The 20,239-nt window shown below is 50.2% G+C and overlaps 3 protein-coding genes across 3 annotated transcripts in view; 2 read left to right on the forward strand and 1 right to left on the reverse strand.

Annotated features, from left to right (window-relative positions):
* The window catches only part of MTFMT (mitochondrial methionyl-tRNA formyltransferase), a 34,693-nt gene extending 32,256 nt beyond the window's left edge, over positions 1 to 2,437 (forward strand). Inside the window, exon 15 of the transcript XR_015701656.1 lies at positions 14 to 2,437. The gene's annotated coding sequence lies outside the window, so the exon portion shown is untranslated. The remainder of the gene's footprint in view (positions 1 to 13) is intronic.
* A 1,638-nt stretch (positions 2,438 to 4,075) lies between these two features.
* LOC104017056 (gonadotropin-releasing hormone II receptor) lies at positions 4,076 to 7,743 on the forward strand. Its single transcript, XM_009470030.2, has 4 exons — positions 4,076 to 4,162; positions 5,414 to 5,923; positions 6,492 to 6,693; positions 6,975 to 7,743. Exons 1-4 carry the CDS (start codon positions 4,145 to 4,147, stop codon positions 7,382 to 7,384), a joined length of 1,140 nt encoding a protein of 379 aa, XP_009468305.2. The 5' UTR covers positions 4,076 to 4,144; the 3' UTR covers positions 7,385 to 7,743.
* Positions 7,744 to 13,358: 5,615 nt separating this feature from the next.
* PARP16 (poly(ADP-ribose) polymerase family member 16) lies at positions 13,359 to 19,042 on the reverse strand. Its single transcript, XM_087745001.1, has 6 exons — positions 18,750 to 19,042; positions 17,922 to 18,059; positions 16,915 to 17,121; positions 15,603 to 15,774; positions 14,693 to 14,834; positions 13,359 to 14,069 (listed from the first exon to the last, which is right to left on the reverse strand). The coding sequence occupies exons 1-6, from the start codon at positions 18,939 to 18,941 to the stop codon at positions 13,925 to 13,927; spliced, it is 996 nt and encodes a 331-aa protein (XP_087601127.1). The 5' UTR covers positions 18,942 to 19,042; the 3' UTR covers positions 13,359 to 13,924.
* Positions 19,043 to 20,239: the final 1,197 nt, after the last annotated feature.

Consider the following 20,239-nt stretch of genomic DNA (forward strand, 5'->3'; position numbering starts at 1 on the left):
CTCTCTTGTCTAGTTTAGAAACGGAGAAGGGGGATTTTGCTTTGGTTGAGATGTCCTGGTGAAAGACGGAGGAAAGACCCTGAGAGCTGCTGCTCTGCGTGGGAAGATGTAAATTTGGGGAACCTCTGGGAATGATGCTCTGGACGTCTGGGCTCCCCTGCTAGCAGGGTCCTTGTCCTTTACGCCATCCTGGCTGGGTACGTCACTTGGATATCCAGCATGATGTGCTGGGCTCAGCAACACCAGGAGCACCAGCCACGTTATTAAAACACGGGAATTGCAGCAGGTTTGAGCATCAAGAGCACGTTTTTCTAGCGCCACTGTCTGAGGGCATGATATCCCCTGGAGAAGGGCTTTTACCAGCAAGGGCTCCAGCGAGGCTCTGATATACAAAGCCAAATCAGAAACAGCGTGTTATTTCACCAAGAAACGGCCCAAAGACACAGTTTGCCAAGATACTGAGCGCAGTGGGCAGGAGATCCCTCCCTCTGCTTTAAACAAGGACTTTTAGGAGGGGGACGGGATGACCCAGATTATCCCCACAAGGGACAGCAATTATCGTCCCTCTTGGCAGGCTCGGCAGAGTGGCCAGGGCTGGGTGATCAGGCAGAATGAGCCGCTGGTTTATCCCTGGTGACCGCTGAGCTTTGGTCCTCTGCCTTTTGCTGCAAAAGATTTCGGGGAATTTAGGGTGATGCCCCGTGACGGCCGATGCCCAGGGTCCATCTGTAGCACACAGCCGGAGGCAGCACTGCGCCGCACGCAGCCCCGATGCTATTTTTTAATGAGAAGGATGAAAACTAGGAGCTTCACAACTGCTTCACTTGTGAACTTTGGGTAAGAAGAGAAGCCGTTCCAGAGGTGAGCTCATTTCTAACCCCGGGAAATGACTTCATGGACGCTGGTATTTACTCACAAAAACATTGCATGTCAGATGTCCCTGACTAGACTTTCTGTTTCGAGTCCAGTATGAGACAAAAATTTCCTTGGACGAGCTGCTCCTGAGACAATTCAAGGCCTGGAGGAGAAGAATATTGGAGGAAAAAAAAAAAATCAGCATTAAAAACTCTGAAATCATGAGGCTTCTCTGAGCAAAGGGGAATTTTTGGACAGCCAGCCCAGCAGAAGCACCTGCCTGGGGTGATGGTGCTGGGGGCGAGGGTGCAAGTGATGGGTGCTGCTGTAGGATGGCTCTGCTTGAAGAAGAGCCATCATGACCCCCCTGTAATGCCCAGCAGCAGGAGTTTCTCTCGGAGGCAAAAAGACAAGTTTTTCTCTTTTGTGAAGCTGAGACCCTGGCAGTGATTTATTAGGATAAACGGCAGCAGGTTCCCTGCCCCGCGTTTGCACTAGGTTAATGGAAATGATATCCCATGCCGCTTTCCCTGCATGAGATCCCAATTTACATGGGATGTCCGATGGAAAAACACAGCGTTTGTACTTCTCTTCAAGGTCTGCTCATGCAAAAAATTGCCACTGGGGCTGTGCTACCTGTTGTGGCTTGCTGGTTTCTCTTTTCTCCGGCATCTTGGGATGATCTGTATGGATTTGGAGAAAAAAGTCCTGTTTGTGGAGCCTGGAGATGCTCTGACTCCCCGTGATCCAGAGCTGGGCTGCAGCTCCGGGGATGTACTGGGGCAGCATCCCAAAAGGAGGGGATTTCGGAAAGAGCCGAGCTGGGGTGTATGGAAACAACCCCTGCCTGCCAGTACTGTTTCCTAATCCTGGGGACCAAAAACCTCTGATTGTTAAACCAGTGTTCAGAGATTCAGCTGAAGGCTGCTGAGCAGACAACATCCAAGCTGACCTTTGAGGAGACGAGCAAAAAAAAAAAAAAAGAGAAAACACAAGGGGGGGTTACTGTGCAAACGCTGGAGAAAAATAGTCATTTTAATAAGGGACCCCACCCTTAAAATAAGACTTATTGCTAATGCATGCCCAGGACATTTCTGCGTGATGGCATGCTAAAAAAATCCTCTCTGAACAGGGACTAAAGGCTTTGTTGTGGCATGAGCGAGACTTACAGTTCCTAAGAAAAATCCTGTCCCTCTCTTGCATCATACAGTCGGGGATGGAGAGGACATTTCTAGACAAAAAGGCAGCCAGCCGGGAAGGAGGACAAACAGGGAATACATTCCTGACTCACTATTTAATTGCTTTAGTGCAGGTGCAAAGAGCTAAATGAAAGGAAAAATAAGGATGAGCATGTGGGGCCGAATTAATCTCGGCTTTAAGCAGGAGTCTAAGGCAAGAAGGAGGTGGCTGCTGTAATAAATGGGCTTCCACCCAACTTCTTTGTGGTTTCTGTGCTTTCTTTTCCCCCAGGGACCAGGCTCTTTCCCGCTGCGCTGGCGGGCGATGCTCCGGCAGGTAAGGAGGTGATTGGGACGGTCCCCTCTTGCGTGGCCGGGGTGGCTGGTGCTTGTTGGGCGCCTGCCCTCCCGCTCTGCTCGTGGTGGCTTTGGGGTTTCAGCCAGGCTCCGGCAGGATCAGGGGGCTGGTACCCCCCTCTGGAGGGGTATTGTTGATGTTAAACAGCTTTGAAACTGGGTCTTGGCAGGACAATGTCCCTTCGCTCTCAGCTTGTGAGACCACGTTTTGGGTGGAGGGCTGGCAGTGCCGGGGGTGAGTCTGCTCTTCTCTTTCCCCTCAGATGTAAAGCACTTTGAATGCATAAATTGCCCTCTGCGGCTCTGAGCTGAGAGTTTCCAGCCTGATCCCTTTTGGTGGTTAAATGCAGAAGTGATGGAGGGTTTGGAGGACCCCGATGGACGGTGATGCCTCAAGAGCTGATGTGGTCCAGCACCTGCAGCATCTCCTGGGTCTGAGGAGCTGGTCTCTCCGCCACACAATTTGACTCTCAAACCCACAAAGGGGAAAAAATCCTCTGTTTTTTCTGTGCCCAGGAACAGTCCTGCAAGCGGAACAGCCTCAAAGACGGTGTATCTTCCTCCCACTCAGAGCTCGGCCATTTCCTCCCGAAAACAGGTGGGAATAGGTTTAACGACAGAAAACCTCCTATCCCAGAAAGTGAACCTCGTCCTCTCAGGGAACAACGCAGAGCCACTGCCACCAGCCTGGGACCTGCGGTCCCCTCGTACACCATGTATTCTTAACTGAATAGACTGGGAGATGTGAAGGTCTGTTTGCCTGTGATTATAGTGCCTGCGATGCCCCTGGGAGCGTGTGTGCCAGCACCAGCCCCAGTGGGGCTTGTCATCCCCGCAGGTCTTTTACTTTTGCTGGTCAGAAGAGCAGAGTGTCCTCTGTCTCCCTCCCTGGCCTTGCATCACACATCGTATTTTTTAAGCCCTTGTGAGCTCTTTGTCCCTCCCAGGGTTTGGTGCCACACACTGAAGCTCTAACGCTTGAAAGAGATACAAAAAGAACAAGGTGGGAACTTCTAGAGTGCAGAGGAAAGAGTATATTCATTAAAATGGCAAAATGACCCAAGTTTCTCCTTATTAATTCTCTCCTTACAGCATTTCCAGTCCAGGCACGTACCTATGTTCATCCATGATGCTCCCACGGACCTGTGTGGTCCAGGAGCATCGCTGGGGCATGTGTGTGTGTCTGTGTGTGCTGCGAGTCTCCCGGTTGTCTGAGCAACGGGACATTCATCACTAACAGGGATAATTAACTCATTTTCCTGTATTTATAGAAAACCAATACAGGGAGTGTTGGCACTTATCCCTGATGGGGCCACATTTGGCTACAACATCTTGAATTTTGGCCATTTCTTGCAATACAGCGGCTTTGTCATCATCCCCACTGCCTGCTCATTAAGCCTGAAATCGGGCAGCTCGTTAAGTCCGCAAGGGCAGGGGTGCCGGCCCCTGCCTGGGGGTGAAACACCGGCAGCTGCCTGAGCCGTGCTGCCCGTGGGTGCCCACCTCCGCCTGTCCCACTCCTGGTTTGCCAGTGCAGGGGACGTTTGCATCAGCGTTGCCATCTCCAGATGCCTGCATACGCCTGTGCTAAAAACAGCGTAGCTCCCAGCTCGGCCGCCGGCAAGGGGAAATTTTGCTGCTTCAAGGGGTTTGTTGCAGGGATGTGATGCAAAGAGGCGCTGGAGCATCCTGAGTCGGCACTGTGGCGGTGGAAAACCTGTGGGGCAAAACAAGGAGCATCTTCTCTTGGCATCATGGCATGCGTATGCCAGGTATGTTCCCATCAGCTGGGACAAATCCAGACCTTAACATCTGTTTCCCTTTGTTTCTCCCAGACAGTCAGCAGGCAGCTCGGCACTTTTTCTTTTTGCTGCTTACTTGTTGGGTTGGTCTTTGGGGAGGGAGGGGGGCAAAGGTAGCAGGGGGGCTTGCTCTCACGGGCTTGGGGTGCGGTGTGGGGCTGGAGGAGAGCGGCTTGCTGCAAGGTGTCAGCATCTCCATCCCACAGAGCTGGGGAGACAGATTTGATCTCTGCTGCTTGTGTTATTTGTGCAAAGGTGGGGAATGCTTTATCTTGGTATCAGCAAACCAGAAGGTGCCTGAAACAGTTAAGATACATACCCTACCTGTGGCTGGAAATGTTAACAGCTTGTGTCCCTGAGAGTTGGAAGTATTTGCCCTTGAGACATGAGTTGTCCCCAAGCTGGTTGTGCTCGGGCAAAAAGGGCAGTTAAATCAAGCCGGGAGGGACCACCACACTGCTCATCACCCCCTTGCCACCCCCCGTGTCTGTGTGCTTCTACCTTCACCTCCACCTCCTCCTTCGCCTCCTGAAGGCAAAGGGACAGAGGTGTTGAGCTGGTGCTGCCCCAGTCCTGGGAAGGTCCAGGCTCCTAAATGCCACCGTGATCCTCTCCCGAGAGCCACTGTCAGTGCCCTGACAGTATGGGATCCCCCTTCTCCCCTCCTGCCCACCGCCAAGTGCTCCCACCCACAGCCCCGGATCCAGCACTGGAGATGGAGGTAGACCGTTAAGGTTTGACACACTAATGGAAAGTGCTGTAGGGTTTCTAAAAAGCTGAGCCCTGCTTGCAAAACCCCTTTGGAAGGACAAGTCCTTGAACCGAGCACGGCTGCCCCGGCACAGGCTCAGCCAGCTCCAGTGTGACCCATTCCTGGTCGGGTACTGGCGGGCAGCGGCTCGTCCCGTGGTCCTGGCCACCGCTCCTGCTTCCCAGCTGCTCAACCACCTCATAAAGAGCTAAAAATATATGTGTCTGTGAGCAATCACTATAGCTACAGCAGGGGTTAGCCAAAGAGGGCAGCCGGGCAGTGTCACTGCAACGGGGAGGTGCAGCAGCTCGGCAAAACGGGCAACACGGAGGGGACAGGCCGGGACTGGCAGGTTGCTGCTGGTGCCTCTGTGCAGATCCCACCATCTCCCCATTTCTCCTTATATTAAAGCTGCAGCACATGACACAGCCCCTAAGAGGGGGTTCACTTTGCTGCTTGTGTTTCGGCAGGGGATGAGTGATGAGCAGCTCCCCACATCTCCCCGCTGCCCCGCCATGGACGGGGATGCCAACGTCTCAGCCTCTGGCTGCCCTGAGCACTGGGTCGAGCCCCGGTTCACGCAAGCGGCGAGGGTCCGCGTGATCATCACAGTCATCATCTTCTTGCTGGCGGCGGGCAGCAACGCGACAGTACTCTTCAGCCTGCTGAGGAAGAGGAGGAAATCCCACGTGCGGCCACTGATCCTCAGCCTGGCACTGGCCGACCTGCTGGTGACGGTGGCAGTGATGCCCCTGGACGCTGCGTGGAACGTGACGGTACAGTGGTATGGAGGGGACATCTCCTGCAAGGTCCTCAACTTCCTCAAGCTCTTTGCCATGTATGCAGCTGCCCTGGTGCTGGTGGTCATCAGCCTGGACCGGCATGCAGCTGTCCTCCATCCCTTCTCCCGCGCTCGCCGCCGCAATGGACTGCTGCTCCGCGCTGCCTGGGCCGGCAGCGTGCTCCTGGCTTTGCCCCAGGTAGGGCTTGGTGCCCTCCCCATGTGACTTGCCCAGGCTGGGGTGGTTTTGGAGAAGGGCTTCCCCATCCCGACAGCCCCAGCAAGTCCATCCCAATCCACGGGCTCCACCACCACTGGATTGGCTTTGCTGAGCAAAGCGGTGTGGTTGCTGCATTGGGTGCTCAGTGCTGCTTTGCACCTTCTTTATAGCACCCATTCATTGCAACACCATCAGGGTGTTATGCCAAGGGCTGGGAAAAAATTGTGTCTGCTATTTTTTATTCCTCATGCACATGGTTATCTTCTCCTAAAAATGTATCACTGCACCACTAACAAAACATGTTGAAGCAGACAAAGATAAATCTGAGCAGTTCCTGACCAAAATAACATTTGGTATGGCCAGAAAATGGGATTTCTCAGCCATCAGATCCCATCCATCCTGGCCATAGCCATGAGTTACGTGCCCAGAGTGCCTCTCCCAGTCCGACAAACAGGGAAGTGCTCTCCATGCACAGCCAGGAGCATCTGCGTGATGTGGTGCCCTGTTCCAAAGCCTCTCTGAGTTATTATTTGGTTCTCCCTTTCAGCTTTTCCTCTTCCACCTGCACACGGTCCCGGGAGGGAACTTCACCCAGTGTGTTACTCACGGAAGCTTCCGAGTGCACTGGGAGGAAACCGTCTACAATATGTTCACCTTCACCACCCTCTACATCACCCCCCTGAGCGTCATGATCGTTTGCTACATTCGGATCATTTGGGAGATCAGTAAGCAGCTAAAGATCAATAAAGGTAAGCAGGTCCCAGCCCTTTAGTGTCCACTGTGACTCTATGACTGAACCTGCTCCAGCCTGGAGCATTGTTGGGTCTGTCCTAACACCCTTTGAAGGGTAATCCAACTAAGGGGTTTTACACAAACTTCTTGACCCCCCTTCTTGCTGTCTTCTGCTTCCTGTGGGCCACAGACCAGACCATGAGATGGTCTCCCCTCTCTGGCAGAAGCATGGTCATGGGTGGTTATGTTTTCCTCGTTTTCTCCCATCTCCGGCTATCCTTTTGACTCTCCCTGGCAGGTTTGATAAGAAATCAAAATGACCACATCTCCAAGGCACGCATGAAGACTCTCAAGATGACCATAGTGATTGTTGCCACCTTCATCATCTGCTGGACCCCATACTACCTCCTGGGCTTGTGGTACTGGTTCCAGCCAGCCATGATCCAGAAGATGCCGGAGTATGTCAACCACAGCTTCTTTCTCTTTGGCTTGCTGCACACCTGCACCGACCCTGTCATTTATGGACTGTACACCCCCTCCTTTCGGGAGGACGTGCAGTTGTGTCTCAGGGGCATTGAAACAGCCATTACCAGGCACGAGAGACACAAACCCGTCTCGGTCTCGGAGAAGAACATCAAGGATGGTGCTGTAAATGGCGGGGTGGCATCAGGGGGCTCCAATGGGACAACTGTCAACACGGTCTGCTGAAGAGACATACTCACAAGGAGATGGGAGGCACAACTTTGGGTGCTGCTTTGTCCCACAGGATCATTCTGGAGACTGTCATAAGGAGGTTTGCCACCCAGTTTTGGTGGGTGAGGGTCTCTGGCCAGAAACTGGGAGTGTGTCTCCTGCCTGTACTCAGGGTGAAAAATATTTGGGGGTATTTATGGTCATTCTTCCATATTCTGGCAGTCCCATGACAACTAGAAAACCATCCTTTTTGTACCCTACACATGCTCTAACCCTGATTCTGGGAGAAAGCATCTGCCACACTTCCAGCATCGACCCCTGGGAGGAGACATACTAGCTTCTCCATAGTCCAGGGCCACGTCTCCCAGGGTGGCCTATCTATAAGTGCCCTTTGCACCTACACCGAAGTGTGGAGCTGCACAGACGCACAGCACTATGTGGTGTCACCCTGAGAGGCTGCAAAGGTGCAATCACAGGCTTTTACTCCATTTTCTCCACCTGCTGTAGGAAAGGATCTCCAGAAATTTTGGCTCTCCTGGCTCAGAACCTACCTGGTTCTCCCACAGCCATGTGTGAAGCCCTGGGAAGGATGTAAATCTTTGGGGAGGGACTAATGCAAGGACATTAATCCCCCTGGGCTGCCTCCACGCTGGGGAGGGAGAAGGTGCTGCAGGGATGGAGGGGATCAGGCAAGAGGGGTACGAAGAACTGCAGTGGGATGGGATGGGGTTTTCTCTCCCTTTTGGAGACAGCCAGAAGGGAAAACAGTCCCTGCTACCTTGTTCTGGCATCCAGGGAGCAGTATGAACACATCCTTACATAGCAGCTTTTGAGACACAGGGCTGACCAGGAGAGAGAGTATTTGGGGTAACCAGAGAGTAAGAACCAGACCCAACGCTGCTCAGCCCCTCTTGACTGTCTCTGTCCCCGTGTCCCAGGGCACGAGCTGGCACGTCTCGGTGGCAAACCCCACATTTTCTCCTCTCTGTTTTTCCCTCTCTCGTTTATACCCATTTACTTCACCTTAATGGCTTGACCCAATGCCAGCACCTCGTCTCTGCCCCAAGCAGGGTGGGTGCAGCCACCCCACAGGTGATGCCAATGAGGAAGGTGATGGGAAACACCTGTGGGTAAAGGGGTCCATCAGCACCCACAAGTGCTGATGGTCTTTGGTTGCACTGCGAGGGCAAGGGAGGCTGCTGGAGGGGATCAGCTGAGCTATGGTGAGTAAAATGGATTTTTTTTTGCTTTTTCACCAATGTGCCAAAAGTTGCTTGTGAAGGTGGAGGCCTCTTTTCTGGATGTGGGTTGAAGAGGTGGCTTTATTCAGCTGTGTTGTTCCCTTTCATGCAATTAGAAATAGTAGATTATTTATTTGTTCATTATGTGCTGATTGTTGTTAAATGCATTTTTTGCTTTTGAAAAGAATTTTAGTTTTGAGCCAGGTGGTTTGTTTTTTGGTTGGGTTTTTTTTTTTTTTTGGTTTTGTGAAATCTTTGGGCAGCTCAGGAGCTCTGGACTTGTCAGGAGGCAGCTCCCTTGGTATTTCTGTGGCCACTGCAGCTTTGAATGAGCATCTGGACTTTATCAGGATGAAAGAGCTTTGTTTTAAAAACAATTCTTAACTTGCTGTTGCTGTATATGTAGGGAGGCTGGGAGATGTCTCCCCCCAAGAAAGCAAATCTCCTTTGGGCACCAAGGGGGCCTGCTCAACCCTGTCTCCAAGAAGGGATGGATCACCATCGGTCAGAAAGGATCTGGACTGGTCTCCCAGTGCGCCAGCTAACAAATTATTAAAATTAGAGGGGCGGCAAGTGGTGTTTGAGGGTTGGCTGAGGCTGGGCAGTGAGGATATGGGAAGCCACGGTGCTCAGGGTGATGCCAAGCTGTGGATGGGTGTTGAGCACTTGCCTTTCCCCATGCTATCATTTATGCTAAACATGCTGCCCAAGGAGAAAAATATTCAATTAGAGCTGCAGGAGCCCAGACGGGCTGGTGGGGATTAGCATGAGCCATTTAGGAAGCATCCAAACTCCAATGAGATGCGTAATCGCCGTTTGGCTTTCCTGGACTCATTCTGCTCAAGGTTAATTACGCAACGCTAACGGGATCGGGGCTTGCTGCTGCCAGGCTGGCTCGGCTCGACCAGTGGAAATAAGTGTTCCTTGTAAGGTGATGGGAATGACTTGTGGTAGGGGAAGCTAATTTATTCATCAAACACTCATTTGGTCTCACTGTTTATATTACTGATGATGGCTAATGGGAGGCAGACTTTGAAGGTGTGTTGGTTTTCTGGCAGGCCTCAAATAAGCAGGAAAGTGTCTTTAATCTCCTAAGAACGTTCTTCATCTGCTTTCTGCTGAGTGGGAGAGAACGGGTCCAGCATTGCTCACACGCTTTAGGTCACTTGTGCCCTCTTGCACAGCGGCAGGAGAGCTCAGAGACCTTCTCTGAGGACAAGAAGCAGTTTTTCTCTTGTGGGAGGGACCCAGGACCCTTACACACCATGGGTATGGTGGGAGGGCAGAAGCAGGTTTGGCTTTAGGTGAAGAGTAGGAAAATCGGGATGCTGACAAAGATACATACCTTGGTCCTTGGGGGAAGCATGACACATCCCTTGGGATGCTTGCAGGCACTGCAGTGCTGCTCCTTCTGCCTGCCTCTTGATACCTTCCCTCCCATTGCTGGTGCTCAAGGCTAACATTTTGGGAAGCCTGGAGCGTGGGCAAGGTGCCCAAAGTGACAGCTTTCATGATAGAAGGAAAATGTCACTAGAAGAGGATGCTGCCAAGCCGTGTGCCTAACACACACGGGAAGGGGGAGTGAGCAGGCGGGCAGCACCTCCCCGGGGGAGCCGAGCAGCCTCCGGGTCACCGGGGATCAACCTGGGTCTGGGTCCTGCCAGAGGCAGACCGAAGCCCAGGCCTGGTTTGAATGTCTCGACATCTCTGATTCTGCATTTCTTAAATCCATTTGAGAGCAAAAGATTTTTGCATCACTCATCAGGAACGGAAAACCTGGAGCCTCACTCCTCCCCGCCCCAGGGGTGATCCTGCTTTCTGCCGTGGTTCCTTCTCTCCGCACGTTGCCTCAAACCCAGCTCTCCCACAGCACCTGTCCTCCTCCTCAGCTGGCACCTGACTTCTCTCCATATATATATTTATTATCTATTTCCCCTTATGGGAGGAAAATTCTCCCACTTCCCCAAAATCTGCGCATTCCCCCCAGGAAACACCAGCTGCCATGCTTCTCCTTGCAGTCACAGCAGGGCTGGATTTGTCTGACTCAGTAACAGTTCCTTAATATTCACCACAATAATGTAATGAGCATATTAATAAGCACAGGTAGCTCTATATTTTACAACTCCTCGACCTCACCCTGGGCTGCCTGCTTCAGACACAGCGGTCCTTTGTTTGGGAGGAAATTCTGATTCATTCCCCATTAGCGTTTTTATAGTACCATGCATATTCAAAGAGGCACGCAAGTGGCTTAAGAGGTTAACACGAACCTTGGGTTAATTCATAATATTGTGAGTTACTCAGCACAATACTCGCATGAATTCAGCCGCCTGCATCTCGCCACGTTGGGAAACACATGCCGAAATCAGCAGGGAGCACAGAAAACAAGCGTGGGAGTAGGATATTAAGTATTTTGCTGGCCCGCTAAGGTAGAGTCTGAGCACCTTAAATGTATTTATTTTCCCATTGCCTTTGAGGACAGCGTTACCCCGCTCCGCAGATGTGGAGCTGAAGCACCGAGGAGTCTGTGCCCAGGGTCCTCGCAGGCTTGGGAGCGTGAGGGATGGGGCTGCGAGCCCTCCGAGGGGCACTCCAGACATGTCCATCAGGACTCAGCCACCTCTTCCTTGTGGGTCCATTTAAACTGTTCAAAGCAGAAAAAACCAATTTTTTTCCTTTGATACCCGCTGATTTAATTGCAGTGCTGGACTGCGTGTGTCTGCCGTGAGAGGCCCCGTGATACTTTTCTCTCTGGGGATATAGCCTGGAGCAGCTGGTGCAGAAGATCAGCTTGGGGACTAGCTCCCTCCACGGATGCTACTGCCCCGCGCTTGGGATGAGAGCTCAGCTGAATGCCTTAAAGCCAAATAAAAGCCCAGACAGACACGAGGAGATAGTGCTGAACGGCCACTATGCATTCATTCCTCTTGATTACTCTTCAGAAACTTTCCTACAAGAAGAAAGCCTAAGGAGGGAGCCTGAAAACCCTGCTGCGTTCCTCCCCATCTGTTCCTCTCATCTGAGGCCCCGGTTTGCGCCTTTCCCTGCAGCGCCAACAGCCATCCATCCATCCATCCCACAACTGCTGCCCAGCCTCCTCCTTTTCCAAAAGGCCCGATGATAGCCCATCTGTTCCAAAAGCTGGTGCGTTTGCAGATGTACAAGCCTTTTAACAACACAATACCCTTTAGGTAGCATCCAATACCTCTAGGTTTTACCGCGAACTGACACGTATATGGCACGAGGTTATATCGACCGTGCTGAGGTGGCCCAGAAATGGGCAAATACTCCCGGGAACCCCATGCATGTCTCAAACCCCAAGTTTCTGCATTGGAATATCAAACAGTAAACTACTATAAAGTAGTTGAATCTGTTGTGCAAGAAATTGTTAGTTTATGTATATTTTAATTGCAAATCAACGCTATAATTGGCACATACATCTCTTGGGCTGAGGCAACACAATGTGCTTTAACAGTGAGCATTATTAATGGACTGTAAAAGGCAATGGGGAATTGGATTATAATGTTCTTGTTTTGCAAGCTGTATGGTGAATAAATAAATTTGTTCTGGCAGCAAAATTAACTGGAATAAATGCTTCTAGCTCCATCCACCAAGAAAAGGGGTTGCTGTAAATGAACTTGTTCTCAGCCTTGAGTTAGAAAACCTGATTACCAGGTCATTATTTCTGGCAATTAGGTACCAGAACAACATCAGAGAAAGAAGAAATTTTCTTTGAAATATTTAATGAGTAAGGTAGTAATCATAGACTCATTTGCTGGAAATATGATGAGATTTTTTTTTTTTTTTTTGTGGTTAGGGTTCACTGTGCAATGAAAACCTGCATTTATCAAGTCTGCTGCTAAAAGCTAGGCTGCAAGCTGGAACCGTGGCACATATCTAGCTTTTCTTTGCCTAGAATCCCCAGGCTCTTCTTCAGTCACTAACCAGAGGATGCTCCTTTGCCCCTTTTTCAGTTTCAGGTAGTTGTAGGTTGCTTTCTAACAGCAGCAAATGCAAAGGACTTGGACAGGAGGGCGAGAGCGTTGCCCGGTTTATGTTGCATGACCAACTTGAGCATACCTGTATGTGTGTTTTCAAACAAACGCCAAAGATGCCCTTCTTCAAGATTAGGAAAGATGAACCTGAGAGAGACTGAGGTTTTACGCACCAGCATTAAGCCAAAGCTCTTCGCAAACAGCGTAACTGCCGTAATTCCGACCACAGAAAACTCAACCTTTGTGAGAACTTAGCGCGGACAGTCTACCTTACAAACATATAGTAGCGCATGCAAGTTGTCACGTGGAGGCCTAAGTGAAGTCTACGCGAAGTTAACTGTACTACAAATGTTCACAGACATAAAATACAACCTAACAGTTCTGCTGCTGTTTTACTCCATTTCTTACAAGTGTTTCAGGAAATTGCTGGCATGTTACTGTGTTAGTCCATTTGTTCGTAAAGGGAGGCTGAAAACAGTTCAACACAGGCAAAAATGTTGAACCAGATCCCAAACCCCAGGCAGCCCCAACCCCAAAAATCCTGGCAGGTGGCAGCATCAGTAGAACCCTTCACCTCTTCTTGGTGCAGAAAAGACAAGTGGAAGGCAGTTTGATAGGAATAATCCTTACTCAGTATTGATGCTGAAGGGCCCGAGTTTGTCTCATCTGCACACTAACGAAGGACAAGGTAGATCAGGGCCGAGAGCACAAACCTTGTGGTTGTTTTACAGGGGAAAAAAAACATACTAGAAACCATTTAACTTCTTCCATTTTGGTTGTTGCTTTATTTCTTGTTGTTTTCTTACAATCATTATGCTCAAATACAAAAATTCCTGGCCAAAGCCAAAGTTAGTTTTAAAAGTGATCCCATCTGCATTGATACATGCTAAACATCACTAAATTCAGTTTCTGAAAACAAACTGGTAAGACTCCCTCCAGGCTGCTTTGTTCGACAGAAAAATCCTCCTTTCTAACTTGTGCAAATATTACCACCTCAGTTTGACAGAAGATAGTTACACCTGAGTGTTTCTGCACTGAGTTTTCACTAACTTTAAGTAACTTTTTCCCATGGACCCTTAACAATTGATTCATGCTAAGCTGCACCATTGTGATCCTTTTCAGCTGTACTGGGCATCCTCATGAATCATCAGAACACAGAAATAAGAATAAATGGAAAGATGCCATGAGGATAATATACTGGAGACAGAACTGGAAAGCTCCCGGCACCTTTATTTCCAGAGCTCTGGAATAGATGCAGTGCGTTGCAGATTGGTTATTCTTAAGGCACGTGGTGAAAATAACAGTTTATCATCTCGAGCAATTCATCTCTCCGAGTCAAACATTCTGTGCCAGTAGTAGACGAAGGTTGGCGAGTTGCTGGCCCCTATCACTATTAGCAGCAGGAGGTACAGCATCATCATGATGGCGAAACGGTGGGTGTAAAACCAGGAAGATTGACTAGAAGGCCTAGAAAGGCAAAAGAGCACGAATTCTGTCAGAGATGCACAAATACCTTGGCAAAGACTATTTTAGGTTTTGTGATTTTCACTTGTTAAGCTAATGTGATAAAACCAGAAAGTTGTTCCACAATCCCTGTAACTAACAAAGCCTGACTCCCGTCCCTTTTCCCTACGTCTCTGTGCACAGTCCTGTCCTTCCCCGCCACGTTCACACCTCTCGCTGTGGTTTGGAGCTGTAACCGCCTGGCCTGTACAGGCACGTTGGTTAGCGGGGTGAATGCTGCCACTTGGGATAGATGAGGGCAGAGTTAAAACTGCCCTAGTTTTAAGAGCTGCACTCGTCAGTGTTTCACTCTTTCTTTCCTGCCACAAAGAGATTATTAGAGCTCTCAAAGATACTAACTGCTTACAGGTCTGGTGAAAAAGCAAACTCAGCTGAGCCTGGGAGTGTCAAAGAGTGAGACAGAGGCAACATGATGGTGTAAGCCTTATTTCACAGGCAACAGACGAAAACCAAATTCTGGCAGTGCAGCATCTCTCTCTTGCTTGTTTTCTGTTGTTTTTCAAGAATGAGATGTGCTTATTTGGCTGTCATACCATGCTCATCACTCTAGACAGCTGAACTCTTACCTCCTATGCTGTTTCTGTGAATATACCAGCAAGTATTTAACTCGTAAAAGCTGATTGTTTGTGACAACAAAGTATTTCTGTGGTACATCACCCCCTTCGCTGTTTTTCACTCTTGCTCTTTTTCTGTCTATTTCTTCTGAATCTGCACGGGAAGAGAAAAGAAGTGGTCTTTGGGGAATAGAAAAGCAAAAAGAGATGCACAACTTCAAGTAACTGTAAAAAAGCAAGCAACCAACACCCTCCCACCCCCCTACACAAACACACACACGAGTGGGGATGAGATAACCAAAGATCTGGTCTTGGTATTCCCCTGAATTCCTCAGCATCCAAGAATAGACTGAAAAGTTTGCTTGAGGCTATACCACTCCTAGTCATCCTTGGTATGGATGGCATTATGGCCCAGACCAGGGTGAAACGGAGGCGAGTCTCCCACACAGTGCTTGAGGAGCTGCTAATATTAACAGGGAACGAAAAACAACGTGGAAGGACTGATTGAGCCCTGCAAGCAGGAAGCAGTCAAAGGATCTGAGCAGAGGCTTCCTAGGCATCTAACATAGCTCATTCTTGATACATTTGTGATGCTTCTGTTTCATCATCCCAGGTGAAATGATAGGGCATTACGGAACATGATTTTATCATACTACTGAAACTAGGAAAAACGAATAATGCCACCAAAGTATTTTCTACCCCTTAAATATACTATTTTAAGAGAAGCTTCACAGACAACAAGGCTGTTGTGCATGTGTTGAAGGGTCAATTGGAAAAGGAGTCTGCAGCCAGTTTCTGCCGAAGGGCATGCACGCTCCATACACTGCACTCTTTATACGGCAGCACATATGCACAAAGCTGAAATATGAGAAGTGCTAAGTAAGAGATGAACTACACGTAGTTATTATTGCAATAGACTCACCTTTCTTTTTGACCTGACACTTCACATCTGGATGGTCAATGATCTCGCAAACAGCTACGCAGCTAAGGATAGAGCCCAGCGCACTTCGCTGCCAACCAAGACCATGAGGGCTATAAAGGAGAGCCAGGCTCAGGTCACTGGTAAGATAGGTACCTTCACCAAACAGGGACGTCTGAAACGGAGCAGAAATATATCCTGAAATCCTGCGGCGCAAACTATAAACAACATACAAGTGTTCTTTACTTTCAGACAGGCAGTTCTGTTTCTGAAGGTAAATTAAGAAAGGCTTTTCTGACCTGTGTTGGGCCTGGTCCATGCACTGTTTTTGTCCTGGCACAACTTCCTCGGGGTGGGGCAGCTGCCCTCTCCCATCCCTCAAATTAGCTGCTTGGCACAGCCCTTGGTGTGGACAGATTCATGCTTTCCCGGATTTGGATTTAGTTTGCCAGCCTAAGTATTTTATATCAACATGACTGCACTGCTGTCAGAGGCATTTCACTGATTTATTGAGACTGCCATCATTCAAATAATCCAACCTCCACAAACAAGACAAGGCTTTACTCACACTGAAATCTGTGCTGTACTAGAAAAGAGGGAAGTACTTTTCAATTGTGACTTCCTTTCAAATCTTACTGTTTTAATAACTTTGAATCCGGGGATTTGCCACCCTGGCTAAAATTATTAATCCAGTAAGTCCACTGTACCTGATAAGCCACTACTCATAAAGAATGTGCAAAACCATGGTCCAGGTTGAGTGGAAGGTCAAGCAGCTGCTGTGTTAAAGCTGCTTTACAGATGACAGAAAAAGCCAGGAGTCGCAACTGCCTTTCCGCTGAAATCAGAAGAGGTACAAATCCTACGGGATGTCTCCCTTAACCAGGCCATGTAAAGAAGGCTCCATTTGCAAAGAGCACCTAAAACTTAGTTGATCTAAACTTGAAGCTAGGCAGAAAGAGAGAATCTCTGCATTGCCTGGGCCAGTATCCTCCTCCTCTGTGCACAGGCGCTTCCCAGCTGCAGGCTGTCAGATAGGCCAGTATTTTCAGGGGCATTACACTTCCTTACAAAGAAGCAAAGGCTAGCTTAATTCGTCACACCGGAGAAAAGAGTTTTGTGCTGCTTCCAGTTTTTACCCTCAGGCTGCACTAGAAAATCCACCACAACCATCCACAAAGGCCTACACTGAAGTGAAAACAGCAGTGTAAGATCATCAGCACATTTCAAATCCTTAAAGGAATTTGGGCCTATTTTTAAAAAGTGTCACTAGCTGCAAGTGACCAACAGAAAATGGTGCCAATACCAGGAGCCTCACCCTGTTCAAATGGCAGTGCAGGCCGTTGTGCAGTATGGAATGGAAGTTCTCGAGGCGGCTCCCGTGGAAGGCGTAGATGAGGTCCCGCTCTCCCTTGGTCTCAGCAAACTTGGAGTTCATTTGATCGCAATACACGATCTCAAAGAGGTAGTCTGGAGCAGGAACCACAGCCCCAGACATCCCTGTGAGTTCTTGGATCTTCCCGTACTTAAAAACAGGAAGGAATATGAGCGTTGGTTTATGAGGTTAGATTACTCACTGGAAATTTTGCTTACTCTCCCTTAGTCTTTCATGTTGCTTTATGTATTTTGATTAAGCTTTCTGCGTTAGAATTCAACGCTGTCACAATTGAGGAGGAGTAAATATACGGTGAGAATTCTGACAGTTCCTTGCTATGAAAGCTAAATCCTAATTCTTCTTTCCAGAAAAAAAACCTGAATTGTGGTTATGGTTTAATTGATGATGTAAGGACAATATCCAATTCTACTATGCTGCTTTGGCTACTAAGATGATATATTCATCAGCTGATCTTGGAAGAGGAAACAAAGTGAAAACAGAAGTTGTTTTCATCTTGCTGCTAATCCCTACAACTATTTTGATCCCTGTTACAGAAGTTCCTCAGTGGCTCTCAACCTTTCCATTTTTGGGGCCGTATGCAGAAGTACAAAGTTTCTTTCTGAGTGAGAAGCAGGACCTAGCTCCACGATACCCGAGTCGGACTGTCTTGGTTTAGAACATGAAGGTGCGTGCTACGTTAACGGCAGTAACCACCTACAATCACTGCCCGTCACCAACTACTGACAGCGATAACTATTTCTTGCAAGTAGTGTTCCTGAAAATTTTATTTAAAAAAACCCTCTCTATATACAGAAAAAAAATGCATTCACGTTGAACTGTCAAGCTCTGACAATAACCAACTAACTTCTGGCAGGAGGAAATACTTTCTGAAGTGCAAGTTTGCCTCAAAAGACGAATTCCAATAAAGACGTTTAGAATTCAAAACTTACCTCCTGTTTCTTAGTACTTTGTATCATGAAGACCTTAGATGATAAAATCCAACTTAACAAATCCCAGGTCCTTTTCTCTGTGTTTGGAACAGACTCCAGAAGTTCTTTCAGGCTTGGCAAAGCGTTGGTATCTGCAAGCTAACAAGATGGGCATTTAGTACAAGCTCCTTCTTCTCATTATGATTAAACAGAGACCTCTAGTGAAAACAAAACAATATTTCACCCTAATAGGTTGTAAACTAAAAACCAGTTTCTGTTCTGAGATACATTTGTATCCAGTTTGTGGGAAAGTTTGCCACCTGTTCGAAAAGCACATACCAGACAAGTTATAAAATATTTATATTTACCCAGAATATCCGCAAGGTACATACAAGAATAACCACACCAACTCCTGAAAGAAGACAAGCCGTCACAGTGCAGTATGTGCAGCGGGACAGACGCAGGGGGTGTGCAGGCCATGGAAAATACAAACCCTTCAAAATTCATTTGAATTTCACGTCGGGCAAGCTCTTCTAACGCTTCGTATCCCGACGCTGGATTTGGAAGTTTCCAAGCGTGGGTTTATTGGTCACAATCCCAAATGTACTTTAAAACCTGGATTCCTTGACGGGATAAACCAGTCCTCCTGTTTTATCTGTAACCCTGAGGCGCCGCTGCCCTCGCCTCCGAGGGGGACCTCGCCTGCTTCTCCCCCAGCCCAGCCCAGGCGCTCGGCCCGGGCTCCCGCGCCCACCGGGCCCTTTCACAGGGCTGTTCCCCCGCTCCCGAGGCGGCACCCCGTATTCCCGGCTCGGATACCCGCCCCGGGCCGGGGGCACTGCCACTCACCAGCCCCTCGAAGTCCTTGGCGTCGCCGCCCGCGTAGCGGCCCGGGAAGGGCCTCAGCGCCGAGTCGCGCTTGTAGCTCTGCAGCGCGGCGGCGAAGAGGCTGCACCGCAGGTCGGCGGCCAGCGGGTCCCTCCCCGCCGCCTCCCTGACGCGGGAGGCCGCCTCGCCGGGGCCGGGGCCGGGCGGTGACATGCCCGGCGGGGGCTGCCGAGCGGCGGCCGCTCCCAGGAGGCGAGAGCTCCCGCCCGGCCGGCGTCGCCCCTTCCGCCTCGCCGCCGGGGCCGCGGCCTGGCCCCGCCGCCTCGCCCCGCCCCGCCCCGCTGCCGGGCGGCCGCCTCCGCCCGCTCCGGCGCCTCGGTCCGCCCTCCCCGGGCCGCGGCGGGGCCCTCCTGACTCGCGTGGCCGGGCCGCTGGGGCCGCCGGGGCCGCGGCTGCGACCGTTCCCCCGGGCCGGGGAGGAGGGAGGCCTGAGGGGAATGGCGCCTGCCCCTGGGGGAGAGACCTGGAGAGGGGTACAGGGGGAATGGCGCCTTCTCCTTGCGTAGAGACCGGGATGGGGGCACAGGGGCAATGGCGCCTGGCCCTGGGGTAGAGACCGGGATGGGGGTACAGGGGCAATGGCGCCTGGCCCTGGGGTAGAGACCGGGATGGGGGTACAGGGGCAATGGCGCCTGGCCCTGGGGTAGAGACCGGGATGGGGGTACAGGGGCAATGGCGCCTTCCCCTCGGGTAGCGACTGGGAGAGAGGTACAAGGGGAAATGGCACGTTCCCCTCAGCAAGAGAGCGGGACAGGTCCGTGGCCTGTGGGGCAGGGAGAACACGGAAGGGGAGCCCAGCTCTCCATACCCACAACGCCAGTGCGTCGTGAGCCTAAGGCGGGGGACGGCAGGGATGGCAGCGGCTGGCAGGGATGGTGGCAGCTGGCGGGGATGTCGGCGGCATGCTGGGATGAGAGTTGTGCCATGGCTCTGTCAGACACCGGGTGCCTCCTCCTCTGCATGGCGTCAGGAGGGTCCCAAGCCCTCATCCCCGGCTGCTGGGGCACGGCAGATGCAAACTCCCAGCCTGGGCATTGCATTCATGCGAAACAGCAACGCCTCTTAGCCAGAATGGGTAATCCAGGGAGACTGGATTAGTCCTGTCATCCAGGGAGTCTGCTTTTCACATAAAATGTGGTGTTATGTCGCTCTGATTTTAACAGACTGTTACGTGATAGTAAGTCAAGAGCACATAGATGCCATTACTCCTTAGCAATTCCCTTTATCATCCAAGCTTGTAGCCTCGAAGAATGAATCCAGGTTTCTTTGAGTCATCTCCCGCAGGCTGGCGTTGCAGAATTAAGGGAAAGGAATTTACTTTTTAATAAATTGAACCTCTTACCAGTGGTTTCACCAGGTTGCATTTGCTATGTTGCCTGAGATTGGGGCTTAATCTTCCTCTCTGAAATACTGGCACAGTGTTAGCACTCTGAGGCATTTCTCCAGTTCCA

Source organism: Nipponia nippon, unplaced genomic scaffold (genome assembly GCF_047370975.1).
Source record: "Nipponia nippon isolate SJK-2023a ecotype South Korea unplaced genomic scaffold, ASM4737097v1 scaffold_9, whole genome shotgun sequence".
NCBI lineage: Eukaryota > Metazoa > Chordata > Aves > Pelecaniformes > Threskiornithidae > Nipponia > Nipponia nippon.